Genomic DNA, 16,010 nt, shown 5'->3' with positions numbered 1-16,010 from the left:
AATGGCTGAAATTAAAAATATTTTTCATGCAGTACACTGAAGATTAGTTTGCATCAGGTGACTTTAATTTAGTTGTTTAAAATTTCATTTTGAAATGGAGATCTTTATCAGAGTAGATAGGTATATGTAATATTTTCTATAGGAATAGCACGTGGCTCTGAACACATTTGGTTATATTAATTTCCTGCCATGATTGGCCTTAGTCACTAAGCCAGAAAGGAAAGTCTGTAAGTGACAGATACTGAAAGTAAGAAAGAAACACCCAGAGAGGTTAGAGAGTAACAGAGACCAAGGTCAACAAATAACAGAAAGACCAACAAAGAAAACAGGGAGAAAATGGTTGCAGAGTAACTGACAAAGGGCACAGAGAAACAGAGAAAGGTCAGCAACTAACAGAAGGGGAACAACATAAAGATCAGAGAATAACAGATATAGCAACAGAGTGAAATTGAGAAAAATCAGAGAATGACAGAGGTGAATAGTAACAGAGAGATTGGTCAAAGTATGACAGACATAGGGACAGACTAATAGAACTGCAGAGAAATACTAGGGATTAACTCCCAAGTAAAGAGTAAATGGAAATTATAGTGCTGAAATAATAAGCAGGATCGACACCCATCTTGACCTTGATAAGATAAGCAAATGAGGCAGTGGATCTTGCCAAAGTACTAGGGACCCTGATTCATATACTTTTAACACTTAAGCTTGGCATCATCTAACAAAGCTTCTTATTTATCTTGTCTTCTCCCCTGTCTTTTCAACTTTGATGCTGATCCACATTATATCCAGGATTTAATGTGGGCGATGGGGTCTTGCCCACCGAGGCAGAATGAATGGGCACCTGGCATCGTTTTCTCGAGGAGGCCCAACACTATTTAATTCCAGTCAAGCACTTACCTGGGCAGCATTGGGCCTCCAGTCAGATTAAGCACCCTACAGCTTGGACTCCCACCTCCGAGAGCTGCCAGCCCATCAGAAGACAGCAGTTGTCCAGTACTGGCAGTGCTACTGGGAGTGGTGGCCACCGTTGGTACTACAGTGGGGCCTAATAGGATTGTTGACGGATCCCTAGGTAGAAGTAAGTGCAAGAGGAATGGGGGTTGTGGGGAAGGGATTGGAAGCAGAGGCTAAGAGGTGGCTTCCTCCATGGTCTTCTCTCCTGAGGCCGGGACCCTCGATCAGGCAAGAGTGCCTTTGAATGAGGGACATCCTTAGCTGGTTGCTGACAAACCCTGCTGGGAGGCCTCCCTAGATACTGAGTCCCCTAGCCGTCACTGGTTGAATACCAATTGGCCTTTGGGTGGGAAGGGAAGGCTTGTGGGCCTTCAAGGTGTTCACAAGCCAAGGGCTTGATCGGAGGGAGGTGGAAGGGTGGTGGGATCTCCACATGCCACTGCCCCCCACACACCCCAGCTCTGAACTTGTCTCTGGAGGATGCACTGAATTCTGCCCGATGAGTCATGCTCCTTCACTGGAGGATGCACTGAATTCTGCCCGATGAGTCATGCTCCTTCAGTTAAATTTTTCGGCTTAAAAACATATCCCCCACATTCATAATCTCACAGAGTAACACTGTCCAGCTAATGCAAAATAATCAACAGTCCAAACTGATTTCTAGAGACTGGAGATCTCCACAAAGCCACACCAGTTTAACTCACCACATACTTGTTCAGATAAATTACATAAAAAGAACAAAGTTTATGCTGCTGGACAGATGTAACCCACTCCTACGTACATATGTGATGCTAATTTTGTAAGGGACTGTCTCCCACTACCCCCAACACCTAGGAGCAGAGCATTGCCCATTGGTTGCCGAAGAATCCTGCTGATTCTACAGATATGTTGAATGGCATCCATGAAGAGAACGAGCCTCAACTTGCTGGTGCTGGTCTGATTGAAGTCATCCATGTACTCCTGAATAACGTGCACCATCTAGAATGAATAAAGAGGAAGTACTACTTGATTACACTGTGCTTTCTTCAGTTTAAGGATTAGATAAGATGTCTATTGCAGTTATACTCGCACAATTGCTCAAAGTTTGTTTTCAAGTGATAATTTCTGTATTTTTGTTTAAAATGCTTTGAAGCTGCAGTATGATCTGCTGATTAAACTGACTGAAAGGACAGGTCTTTTCTGTGTCCTGTGATCCATGCAATATTGGGGAGGTGGATTCTAGTAAAAAAAACTTAACAATAGTAGAAGATTTCTCTCTTATGCTGCTTGGGAATGCTTAGGAGAAGAAAAAGAGACAGACATACGTAATGCCAGATCTGTGTCCCTGTCATATCGCCACAGAATTTCCAGGTGAGGAAGAGGGACTGAGTGCCTATGCCTACAACAGATGCAGGCAGTATAACAGCCTCGAAACAAGGTGGAACCAGTCCAACTACAGCTTATGGCTCATTTTCTTCTTGGGGCACCCAAAGAGGCTGTTGGGTAATCCTGCACCTGATCCCACCCTCAAATCAGGGGATGCGGGGAGGCAGCAAGACCAATGGGTCCATAAATATCTTTTTTTCTTCACAGAGGCTCCTTGAGTCCTAAGGTCATAGAGACCTTTCAAATGCTGTTTGGATGTCAGCCAGAAGGGACTATCAGCAGCTACTACCACTGGGCATAAGTCCCTGACCGGGGCTGGTCCACAGTAATAACCCAATTCCACAAATCGAGGGAGACTCTGGTCAGGCATCATGCATTTTTGATGTGCTACATTTCACTAACACCCTGGCACAGGTGTGAGACTGCTATCAGGGCTATATATTCTGATCTGAAAGGACAGCTGTGCTGTTGATGATACATTCAGCTGAGATAGAATACTCCTGGTACCATTAACACAATCTGACAGCTTATCTTTTGACTAAATCCAACACTATTCATGGTTGCTATCCAGTCATTTCTAGTGCATGTGTGAGTGTTAGTTGAGGACATGATCGGGCTTGGCAGTGATGTGTCTAATAGTTGACACCCACAATCTAGACTCAAGTAAATATAATTATCTATGTAGAGCTAATCTTTTTGGGAGCTTTACCAGTCCAGCGCCTGTTCTAGTAGATCAATTACATTTATGAGTCCAGATGACAAGATAATTGACTTTTTGGCAAGTTCATTTGAAACCTCATCCAACATCCTTCATACCCTCCTCATCTTTTCAGTAGAACTCTCAGGATAGCAATCAAGAATCAGGACTCTTCTTTCCCCTCCCTAAATGAATGATGTTGGTTATTTCTCATCGCCCACATGCCTTCCTGATTGAGATCAGGTAATGTGACACAAACTGAGATTAGGACCTGGAGCAATCCTGGTTTATTCGGCTCTGTTCCTCACTGGAAGGTGCAGTATTATCAGAACAACCACCTGAATAGACCAATCTAAAAAATGGCAGTTGTGAGACTGGCTTGTCAGGAAATCACTACAACTTAAAACTGACAACAGAGGAGCTTGAGAAATTTTCCTGCAGCTAAATACCAGTCCTAACCTTATGACATGCTGCCTTATTTAACAGGGATAACGCAGAACAGCATTTGCTCCTAGGCAGAGTTAACTTGGGTTCTACCAACTGACATTGCAAAAGCAGATTGCAGTATTAGGTTGAGCACAGAGCACCAATTTACCTTCTCCATGTTGTCAATAAACTGATAGATCCTGTTATCTGATCCTATAGCCATGAAATCCCCATAAAGAACAGGCAATTGTGGAGCAACTTCTTCAAAACTTGTGCCCAGTTCTAAAAGCTTGCTGTGTACCAGCTTTTCAAACCAGTTGCGGTCATTGTCATTCACTAGCCGGTCTTTGAACACACGGCAGCTTTCATGGTACCACAGTCTCAGCAGAAGAACTTTAGTCTAAAACAAGAAAATGAACCAATAAGAAGGCAGTGCAGAATACAGGACACATTCCAGTCACATGGTGAGCTTCAATAAATTAAAGATTTTATTAGGAAAATTAGATTGTTTTCATTTTGCAAATTTCATGTATTATGCCTATTGGTAAATTAAGGTGGTTTAAGTGATAATATTTTGCATATGTAAGCCACAGATTTTAATGAATGTTAGGGGCCCACTTGGTCATGAGGTAGCAGGCATATTGTGAACTACAAGCACAGTAAATTCATCTATTTCCTGGATGTCAAGCCTGCTGTAAGTGCCAGCCTCACTTAACCACCTAGGGTCAGGAGAAGGTTGCCTAATTGAAATAATACTAGTGGGTACCCATGCCACCATGGGCACACCACAGGTTTTGTGCCGAAGCTGAGGAGACATGAAAAGCCACTTTGTTTTTCCTTGGAAGGCCTGGAATCCTAAGTGGTTCTTTCTTGCACCAGGCAGAAGACTGGTATATTTTCTCCCTCCTGATTTACTAGCTATCTGGCATAACCCAGGTAAAGATCCAGGAAATTCTCAGTTCAATCAACCCTCTTCCCTGGTGACATGCCCTCTGATGTTTAGGGTGGACAGAGGTTTCAATATTCTGGGGGTGGGGAACAGATTTGTATTCTGAGGTACAGGGAGTGCTGTTTCTAAAATCCCAATGGTATATTGGAGAACAAATCTGGTGGTAGCTTAGGCTTCATTGTACTTGCATTTTACATCTGTCTGTGGTTGGCACATGGGTGACATAAAACATGGCTACAGTGAGTAGAATTTTTCGCCCTGGACTCACCCTTCTACTCTATATTTCCATTCAAATAAAGGTGGCACAGAAATGAAGCATCATGAGAGCTTTCAGTGAAGTGAGCTTTGAAGTGCATGATTTTGTGTTGGTGGATAATACAAAATCTGTTTGGAACATATAATGTTGCCTACAGAGGATCAAAATGTGGTAGGAGAAGTTGCTTTAGCTCACCCGTAAATGAAGACAGCTCCCCAGCAATGCCTACTAATTTGTGTGAGATGAATGGATCAAGTGAGCAATGTGCAAACAGTGCGGGATAAGATATTAAATCGTTAATAGTCTACTTGTTGAATTGAACTAATTGGGCAGTAATCAGGTGGAGCAGGAACTGATAGCCTACATTCTAGGGATCTAAAAGAGGTAGCAGCAGAAATAGTGGAGGTGCTGGTTATGATTTTCCAAAATTCCCTGGAAAGAAGAGTCCCAGTGGATTGGAATTTAGCAAATGTACATCAGTATTCAAGGAAGGAAGGAGAGAAAAAAAACTGGAAAAACAGACCAATTCGCCTGACATACTTCACCTGGGAAAATGAGGAAGTTCTTTTTTTAGAGTTAGAATTTATTGGAGTTCTTTGAGGATGTAACTAGTAAGTAGATAAAGGGGAACCAGTAGATATGACATGCTTGTATTTCCAAAGGCATTCTTTAAGGTGCCACACAAAAGATTAATAAACAAGGCAAGGGATCATGGAGTTAGGAGTAATATATTAACCTGCATACAGGATTGGTTAACAGATAGGATGCAAAGAGTAGGGATAAACAGGGCATTTTCATGTTGGCAAACTGTAACTTAATATGGAGTGCTGCAAGGATCAGTGCTGGGGCCTCAGCTATTTACAATCTTATCTTAATAACTTGGACGAAGAGACTTAGAGTAATGTTCTGGGGACATGGCTTCAAATCCCACCATGACATTTGTAGTTTAAATTTAATTAATAAATCTGGAATATAAAGCTAGTCTCATTAATGGTGACCATGACAACCATCATTGTTGTTGTAAAACCCTATCTACTTCATTAATGTCCTTTAGGGAAGGAAATCTGCCATCCTTACCTGGTCTGGCCTACATATGACTCCAGACCCACAGCAATGTGGTTGTCCCTTAACTGCCCTCTGCAATGGCCTAGTGAGCCACTCAGTTCAAGGACAATTAAGGATGACCAACAAATGCTGGCCTTGCCAAGGACGTCCACATCCCATGAAAGCATAAATTTAAAAAAGGTGTAGCAAGCAATTATGAAAGTAAATGGCACGTAGACCTATATTGCAAGAGGTTTGGAGTACAAGAATAAGGAAGCCCTACTACAATTGTACAGAGCTTTGGTGAAACCACACCTGGATTACTGTGCGCAGTTTTGGTCTCCATATCGAAGGAAGGATATACTTGCCTTAAAGGCAGTACAGCGAAGGTTCATTAGATTGGTTTCTGGGATGAGAAGGTTGTCCTATAATGAGAGGCTGAGTGCATTGGGCCCATACTCTCTGCAGTTTAGAGAGGTGATCTCATTGAAACATAAAAGATTCTGAAGTGGCTTGACAGGGTAAACACTGAGAGGTTATTTCCCCTGGCTAAGGAATCTAGAAAATGGGGGCACAGTCTCCGGATAAGGGCCGATTATTTAGGACTGAAATGAGGTGAAAGTTTCTCACTCAAACGGTTGTGAATCTTTGGAATTTTCTACTCCAAAGGGTTGTGGATGCTCCATTGTTTAATAAATTTAAGACTGAGATAGACAGAGTTTTGATCTCTCAGCGAATCATGGGATATGGGGAGCAGACGGGAAAGGAGTTAAGCCAGAAGATTAGCCACCATCGTAATGAATGATGGATCAAGTTCAAGTGGCGGTATAGTCTTCTCCTGCTCCTATTTCTTATGTTCTTGTGTTTTTATCACCCACTCATTGTACAACTGACCTTTTTTCATTCCATTGCTTCTCTAGTGATGAAAAGGGAAAGCTATGCCATTGGCATTCAAAGTAAAAATTCCATTATTATCAATTTGGTATGAGAGGAAAATAGGAATAAGCTAGTGGTCTACTGCATTTCTGACATTGCTGGCCATTTATTGCATGGCTGCCACTGCCACTGATATTATGTTCTACACTCACAGCAATATCTGGGCTATAAGTATAAAGTTAAAGAAAAAATAGGTGAAGTGTTGTTTGGATCTTCCAGTAGCTCGCAAGAAGCCTTTAATCCAGTGAAAGCTCTAATTCTGAGAGTTTAGGACATTTTCCTTTTGCCAACTAAATGCACATTTTAGAAACAAATCAGAAAGGTAGAAGTGGCCCAAAGAGCTTAATTTATTCACCGAGATTTGAGTACAGTGGTATGTTAGTGGACTAGTAATTCAGAGTGAACATGAGTTCAAATCTCACCATGACAGTTTGAGAATTTGAATTCGATTTAGAAAGTCTGGAAATAAAACGTAGTTATCAGTGAAAGTGATCATGAAGATATTGGATTGTTGTAAAAAGAAGGTAACCGGCTGTCCTTACCCAATCTGGCCTACAAATGACTCCAGTTCCACCTCAGTGAGGTTGACTCTTAACTGTCCTTTGAAGTAGCTGAGTAAGACACTTAGTTGTATCAAATAGACTGCAGTAGTTGAAGAAGAAATCCCACCACCATCTTCTGAGGCAACTAAGGTTGGGCAATAAATGTTGGCTTCGTCAATGAAGCTTGTATCCCAAGAACGAATATGAAAGAAAGTTCTTCATAAGGACCTGTTATTTGAAACCCCTGAGCAAAGTGCAGGAGATAAGAAAGAGTTGATCTTTAGGTAGAGCCATAGCCTAAATATACCTGAGTATTGGCAGATTCAGCCATGAGTATCCCCTGGAAGACCTTTGACAGGTCACGCAGATTGAAGGTGTAGTGTGACTTGGCAGGGGTTGGGAGCAGCTGTGATGTTATGATGGAGTATACTTCGATTGTTGCAGAAACAAGTGGTTCATTCAGAAGTTTCATCTCTTCGGCATTACCTGTGAAAAATAAATCAGCCTGACTTTAACGCAGTCCCGTTGCCAAAATTTGAACCTTTATTGGGCATTGCCTAAACAATAGCAAGACTGTGAACCACTGAGTTCCTCTTGATGGCTGGCATAAGAGTGAGTGACTCCCAAGCCAGGAGTTCCTGTCTTGATGCTGGTATGTCTGTCTCTATTGTTACATTGCATGAATACAGACCAAATCTTTTTGAAAACATTTTTTTTATCTTGAGCAGTCACTGTGCTTGGGGGGTTTAAGGATTGTATAACTGTAACCAGGGACTGGTTTTTGGACGATTCCCAATTTCTTCCCATTCATAGGGTGGGTAAGGGCAGGTGGATGCCACAGATGCAATTGTACCCATCTGTCCCATGTAAATCAAGGGCCTTCACATTAACCCCACAATCTCTTGGATTGGAGTTGAAGGGCATCATTTGCACAGATAAAAAGAACATGGACATGGAAGCATCAACTATCTAGGATATTGAACTTACTTTGGTAATCTCAAAGCCCTATCTTGCATCCCATCACCTTGTGTAAAAAGATCACAGAGTAAGTCAGATACTATATTACTCAATGAGAGCGCAGATTGACTATCTGGATGTGGTCAGCACCATCGATTTTTTTAATTAATTTTGAAATTCATTTGATCACCACACCTGATTCTGCAATGTTATTTCCACTGAGTGATACTGCATAATGGGACTGAAGTCTTTGAAACTTAAACTATTATTATAAAATGTACAACCTTTAGAGGTCTAGTGTTTTTAAAGTTTAATTTGAGTACAAAACAAATGGTTAACTATGTCTGTGTGAGACCACTATGCTTAGTGAGCTGAGAAATGACAGTACTATGAAATTGTGGGTGGAATTTTACGGCCCTGATGCAGCCGGGGCGGGGCCAGAAAACCCGGCGAGCCACTTGAAAGTCCATTGGCTTTGGCGGGACCAGAAGATCCCGCCAGGGGGAGGGGCCCTAAAATTCTGCCCTATATATTTAACGCTCTCACACCAATACAGACTTAAGATCTGCCATAGAACTCTCCCTGTCACAATCTGACAAAGCACAGATATCTCCCCTTTAGAAAATCATCCCTGGTCTATACATGTTTTTGATGATCAATGTAAGGGATGTTAATATTGGAAATGGAGTGTTTCCTCACTTTGGACCCAGTGTCACTATTGGCTATTCCTAGGTCAGCCATAGTTTGGGTTAGATATGCAGCGAAGCACCTTTTTCTTTTACTTTTCTAATTTTTTTCTAATTCTTTTCAATGCCTTAATTTCAATTTCAGTTTTGTATGCCAACCATCCATTTAGCCAGTCTGAATAGTATTGTTGCACCATGTTGTGCCAATTAGTAGTTATGTGGTGTGGAATCACATCCACAAGGAACTGGGTAGAGAATGCCTCAAACTAATTTTTACTCAGAAATTTAATGATTGAAGAGAGAAAAAATTAATCTGGTCGGCTTCAAATTAAGTTCTAAAATGTGAAAGAACAAATTTAAACCTCAGTGGGACACACAGTACTCCAATGTCTTTTTGTTGTCCTTTGTTGTTACATAATTACATCGGGAATTACATAGAGCATACCATTGGCTCCAACTAGTCTGTGCTGGATTTTATACTCCACACAGGTCTCCTCCCATTCCATCCGCCTTATTTAAGCCTTCAGCATATCTTTCTACTCCATTTTCTCTCATGCTCTTGTTCAATTTCCTTTTGAAAACATTTAAGCTATTTGCCTCAACCACTACTTGTGGAAATGAGTTCTATGTTTTAACCACTTTCTGAGTGAAGAAATTTCTCCTTATTTCCCTGTTGGAATTATTAGTAACTATCTTGTATTTATGGCCCCTGGTTTCCCACATATACCCTGTCCAACCCATTCATAATTTTGAAGACCTCTATCAGATCTCCCCTAAATGTTATCTTTTCTAAAGGAAAAAAAAACTGTTACATCTTCCCCAGTTGCTGTTACTTCTTAGTTCTGGTACCATCCTTGCAAATCTATCTTTGCATTTTCTCCAGTGCTTCAAAGTCCTTTTTATGGTATGGAGGCCAGAACTGTGCCAATACTCGAATTGCAGCCAGACCAGAGTCCTATTCAAGTTTAACCACTTTTGAATTAGATACTCTTAGAAATAAATTCAAGGCCTTTGGTAGCATTTTTAATTGCTTTTCTGACTATTTTTAATAATTTATTCACCTGTATTCCTAGATCCCCTTGCTCTTTTACCCCATTCAGTTCCTTAGTTTCTAAGGTGTTAGTGGTGTTTCTGATTTCCCTACCAAAATTGATCTATTTTAAGAGTTCTTTTTCCATGTTATCTTTTCATGCTGAAAGTTTTCTGTCTTCCTGTATTATATTGCATTCTTCCTCAGTGTTAACTATACCCCCAGTTTGGTATCATCTGCAAATTTTGATATTGTGTTATTTGTCTCTAAAACCAAATCCAATTCACTTCTGTTGCCAACTATTTATTACACAACAGGTTATGATGATCTGGATTGCACTGCCTGAAATGATAGTAGAGACAGATTTAATAATGGCTTTCAAAATATATAAATACTTGGAGGTCAAATTATGAGGCATTGCAGAAAGAGGATAGTGGAACCAATTGGATAGCTCTTATAAAGAGCTGGCACAGGCAAAATGGGTCGAATGGCCTCTTTCAGTGTTTTAAGACTCAATGATTCTATTTTGCCCCTTCTCATAGATCTGTCCCCAGGCATCAACCCCAATGTTAGGTTAAATGTCCTACTAATATAAATGCATTGAATGGTGAAAGTGAAATCATTTCTATCCAAGGAACTCACTCAGCCAACTATCCAAGATGGTGGAAAATATCTTCAGTTTGCTGCTGTCATCCATTTCAATAAAGGATAGATAATTGAAATGACGTGTGTATCGTGCAGTAATTGGGTTCCTTCCTCCACCTGGTGGCCCCATGGCGCACACAAAGTTTATATCCAATAGCTGCCTAAAGTTTCCTGCAACAATAGGTCATGTGCACAGTATAAGCAAAGCAATTTGATCCAAAATTACATCCAAATGGATGCCTACCAGTTTAAAGTTTGCAGAACTACTATCTGATCAGATTTTAACTTTTTCCAAACTATCCCAGGTGCTCATCCCAGCAAACCTTAAGCCTAGTCTATCTTCAGCAGTGTTTGCCAAACCACTTTACAAATACTTTTGTTGAATCTAAGAGGTTGGCTTTAACCCAACTCACCTGTCAAGGATGGGCAGGCATGTAGTTACAACTGCCATTAAAAGTTTAAGGCTCCCTTCCTGCCCCATTCCCACCTGCACCTACTTTAACCGGACCCTTTTTCTTTAGGTGGCTGAGGAACCAGCCTCAGTAAGTAACACTTGGAAATCAGGGTCCTTGTTGGATATCATTAGGTCCCCAGTGGCACTTAACTACAGGCTGAGTGGGCACCCGCTGTGGCTGTGCTGTTCAAAAACACCCATAATGGAAGTTTACTTTTATAGCACAGAAACAGACAATTTGTTCAAATGGTCGTGCTCACATTTATGATCCAAACGAATTTCCTCCCACCTTCATCTCACCCTGTCAACATATCCTTCTATTCTTTTCTCCCTCATGTACTTAGTTAAAGACCCTTCAATTAATCTATGCTATTTGCTTCCACCACTCCATGTAGAGGCGAGTTCCTCATACTAAACACTCTTTGACTAGTTGGTATCGCTTCCGTCTACCCAAAGCCCAATCTGAGTTGAGCCTTCTCTCTTCTAGGATAAACATCTGACTAGGGCAGTATTCAGCCACTGATTGTTGTTTTCTGTGCCCTCAAGGGCCAATGTTTCCTGGTTCTACCTTACCCAGATGTTCGACAGGAAGAGTGGCTGAATTTGGTGGGCCTGGTCAATAATAACATGGCTGACCACATCCAACTGGAGGTTGTAAGAGAAAGCACTATTTAACTTTGTGGCCTTGCTGCCTAGTCCCCCTCTGAATCTTTGATCTAAGAGGCTCCTGGTTGCAAGGTCCATCAGTAGGTTCTTCAGACTCTAGGAACGTTCACCTTTGGGATGAAACCACAAGGCATAGAGCACAGGAAAAATGATCATCTGTTTGAAATAATAAAGCAGCACCAGGTTTGGCAACAACTCAATATTTTCCACAATTCCTTGAATACTGCTGAAAAAAGAGCCATGCTGTCCAAGATTTTAATTTGCACTCATCAGGACAGATGCAAGAATGCCAAATTTCAAAGGGAGAAATCATTTATACCGCATGAGAAAAGGGTGCCATGGAGAATGCACCAGGGAACTATAGTCCCCCAGGTTTTTCTTTAATTCAAAGAAGGTGCAATGCCTAGACATGTTCCTTTTGCTTGCAAAGGACATATCCCTACATATGAATATATGTCGCTTCTAGGAAGCGTAAGTGAGCCACATTGCGAACCTGACTGATAACTTAAATTGGTTGTTAGCGTAATTCTTAGCACACCGAGGATTGTTCATCAAGTGCTATCCTATCAGAGAATCACACCTAACGTTCAGAATGCAACCATCAGGCCAAAAAGACATTCTGCCTACCACACAAATGAATAATGTAGCATATGAATTTCATGCCAGGCATGTCAGCAAGTCCCAATGACTGGAGGATCATATCAAACAGCACATTTCTTTTGGCTATTCGCAATAGGCAGAGTATTGACTGTACTCAATCAGCCAGTGCTTGCAAAACTCAGAACATAATGTTTAGCTGAGTTGTGATTCTGCGATTAGACAGCACTTGCTGAACAATCCCGAATGTGCTAGGAATTACACCCACAATCAATTTAAGATTATCAGTTAGGCTTGTAATGTGGTTCACTTACACTTGCTAGGAGCTACATATATCAAAATGCAGGGACCTGTCCTCTGCAGGCAAAAGGCATTGTACCTGTTTTTGAATTAAATGCCTGGGGGACTATAGTTCCCTAGTGCATTCTACTTGTCAATACTTCAACCAACCATTCAGCACCCTTTCCTTATCAGTATATATTGTTGCTTCCTTTAAAATTTGGCATTCTTGTATCTGTCCTGATGAATGCAAGACGAAAAGCTTCGACAGCATGTCTCCTTTGTCAGCAATACTCGCGTTCCATACTACCAAGCGATTAATTTCTTGAATGTTACATAGATGAAATCCAGTCAGGATTTTCTGCTCCATGTCCCCTGCCTGCCACTTCTCACACCTTAATTTTAATTGTCAGAAACCTGCCGGTCTAGGAGTGGGGAAGTGAAAAATCTTGGCTAGTCAGATTTTACAGTATACAGAGTTGATAGAAGGACAAATACATGGAAGAACAAAAATATAAATTCTACAGACCTACCTATCATTTTCCTGTCATACCAGCCATTATGATCCATCCACTGCCGCAAGATTTCAATAGGAGGCTGGGCTCCATATGTCTCAAGAGCTGGCATATTCAAGTCATCAATGAAAAATATAAAATACTTTCCAAGTGGTGGTCCATACACACCTTTGCGTCTGATGGCAAAAATCATAAACAGTCAGGAACATGAATATTTTAGAACAGATAAAAACAAACACTATTGGGGTGAAACTAGCCTAAAGTCAATGGAAAGATTATTGAACGGGGCTGCTGATTCATTATTGTCCGTTTTGCCCCACCACCAAAGAATAATTTCAAGCCCAATGTTCTAACATACTGCAACCATCTAGACAGTATTAAAACTCTGCCAATGTTATCTGATAATTGTCCCACATCCGAGAGAGGATGAGTCAGAAATTCAATTACACTGAACTCTTTTACAGGCATAAAATTGGTGTCATAGTGTTTAATATGATGGGTACATTCCACACACTTTCTGCACTGGAAGTGCACAGTCTGGCTGACTGGCAAAGGCATCAAAATAGCCCCCGCCTCAAGAAGGCATTAGGCATTTTCCATATCCCTATTTGAGGCCCCCTTTATAAAACTGGACTGTGTTCAGGTCTATGTGTGGCCTAACCAGCAAGGGCCACTGCAGGCTGCCACCAAAGAGGTAAATTTAAAAAACAACTTACCTTAATGTGGAGCTGGAAAGTGCAAAGCACTCCAAAGCATGGACTTCTGTTGGCCACTGCTCACCACCTGCCCCCGAACTCGATTGCTGCCTGCATCGCTCGTTTAGTCACTCTCCTCTCCTTCCTAATTATTTATCCCCACACCCTTCCCTTCCCTCCCCTCTTTCTTGACTGTTTATCCCTTCATTCAAGATCTAACTGAGAACTGCTACCCGAGATGTAACAGTCCAAAATTGAAATCCTCTTCACCGGTGAGCTGTCTAGAGGCATCTGGTAGGTGCCCACAGTTCACCAATCTGATGTAAATGAAATCTGAGGCCCAATATCAGGTGGGTCTTAGAAATTGTTCCCACATCGATAAGCCTAAGTCAATATCTCCTTCCCTGACTATTTCGAGGTCTCCTTTGTATAGACTGTCCACCAATATTTATTACAAGCCTACCGACTCCCACAGCTACCTCGAATACAGCTCATCACATCCTGCTTCCTGTAAGGACTTCATCCCATTCTCTCAGTTCCTTCGCCTCCATCGCATCTGTTCTGATGATGCCAATTTCCAAAACAGTTCCTCTGACATGTCTTCCTTCTTCCTTAACTAATGTTTTCCACGCACGGTGGTTGACAGGGCCCTCAACCATGTTCGGACCATCTCCCACGCATCTGCCCTCACACCTTCCTCTCCCTTCCAGAACCATGATAAGGTCCCCCTTGTCCTCACTTATCACCCCACCAGCCTCCACATTCAAAGGATCATCCTCCGCCATTTTCTCCAAATCCAGCATGCTGCCACCACCAAACACATCTTCCCTTCACCTCCCCCCCGGCGGCTTTCCACAGGGATCATTCCCTCCGGGACACCCTGGTCCACACCTCCATCACCCCCTACACCTCAACCCCCTCCCACGGCACCTTCCCATGCAACCGCAGAAGGTGCAACACCTGCCCCTTTACCCCCCTCCTTCTCACCGTCCTAGGGCCCAAACACTCTTTTCAAGTGAAGCAGCACTTCACTTGCACTTCCCTCAATTTAGTCTACTGCATTCACTGCTTGCAATGTGGTCTCCTCTACATTGGAGAGACCAAACGCAGACTGGATCACCGTTTTGCAGAGCACCTTCGGTCTGTCCGCAAGCATGATCTAGATCTCCCTGTCGCTTGCCATTTCAACACACCACCCTGCTCTCATGCCCACATGTCCATCCTTGGCTTGCTGCAATGTTACAGTGAAGCTCAACGCAAACCGGAGGAACAGCACCGCATCTTCCGATTAGACACTTTGCAGCCTTCCGGACTTAACATTGAGTTCAACAACTTCAGATCATGAACTCTCTTTTCCATCCCCAACCCCTTTCCGATCCCCCTTTTTCCGATAATTTATATATTTTTAATATATATTTTTCTTTTCCCACCTATTTCTATTATTTTTAAATGTATTTCCATTCATTGTTTTATCCCCACCTTTTAGCCCATTTCAAACCCTTCCCCCTACCCCACCCCCACTAGGGCTATCTGTCACTTACTCGTCCTGCTTTCTACCCTTAATGTCACCCGTAGCACATTCATTAGCTAATATCACCACCGTCAACACCCCTTTGTCCTTTTGTCTATGACATCTTTGACAATCTCTTCTTTGCCTCCACCTATCACTGGCCCTCTATCCAGCTCTACCTGTCCCACCCCCCTCAACCTGCTGAGTTTTTCCAGCTATTTTTGTTTTTGTTTCAGATTTCCAGCATCTGCAGTATTTTGCTTTTATCTGGTTTGTATAGACTGGCTGAGATAACTTGACCAATGTATTGGCAATATTCTACTGGGAACACAGACATGATAGCATCAAGATACTACTGCCAGCTAATGAACTGCTATCAACGAAACAACATGCTCACTGACTTCACCAAGACTGGCAGCATTCAGTTAAAAATATGTTTTCCAATCTATTGGCTTTAAGTAACCTGACACCAATTGCACAAGACAAGAGTTCAATATCACATCAACATCATGTCCCGATACTTGGGATTACCATAATTGGTCACTTCTGCACCCTCTCAACAGCAATAATATGCTTCCAGTGATGAGAGGGCAAGAAGTGAAACAAGATAAATCACATGAGTGATAATTGAAAATAGTTTGGTGTGTTAGAATTACATCACAATGACTGATATATAATTCAACATTGGCAGATTTGTAATGCAGTGGAACATAATGCTTGGATCATATGCACATTAATCCATGGACAATGCATTGACCCTCTGTATTCTAAAGATGGTGATGCCAGGAAATACTGTAAAACCTATCA

General features: G+C 41.8%; 1 protein-coding gene across 1 annotated transcript in view; it reads right to left on the bottom strand.

Moving 5' to 3' along the window:
• dnah1 (dynein, axonemal, heavy chain 1) overlaps window positions 1-16,010 on the bottom strand; it is a 524,711-nt gene that overhangs the window by 159,621 nt on the left and 349,080 nt on the right. Inside the window, exons 43-47 of the mRNA XM_041191637.1 lie at window positions 13,017-13,174; window positions 10,485-10,658; window positions 7,477-7,655; window positions 3,612-3,842; window positions 1,736-1,932 (exon numbers count right to left, since the gene is read on the bottom strand). Of these exons, the coding sequence (XP_041047571.1) occupies window positions 1,736-1,932; window positions 3,612-3,842; window positions 7,477-7,655; window positions 10,485-10,658; window positions 13,017-13,174 (939 nt within the window). The remainder of the gene's footprint in view (window positions 1-1,735; window positions 1,933-3,611; window positions 3,843-7,476; window positions 7,656-10,484; window positions 10,659-13,016; window positions 13,175-16,010) is intronic.

Source organism: Carcharodon carcharias, chromosome 7 (assembly GCF_017639515.1).
Source record: "Carcharodon carcharias isolate sCarCar2 chromosome 7, sCarCar2.pri, whole genome shotgun sequence".
NCBI classification, from domain to species: domain Eukaryota; kingdom Metazoa; phylum Chordata; class Chondrichthyes; order Lamniformes; family Lamnidae; genus Carcharodon; species Carcharodon carcharias.
This window is presented reverse-complemented; position numbering and strand designations above follow the sequence as displayed.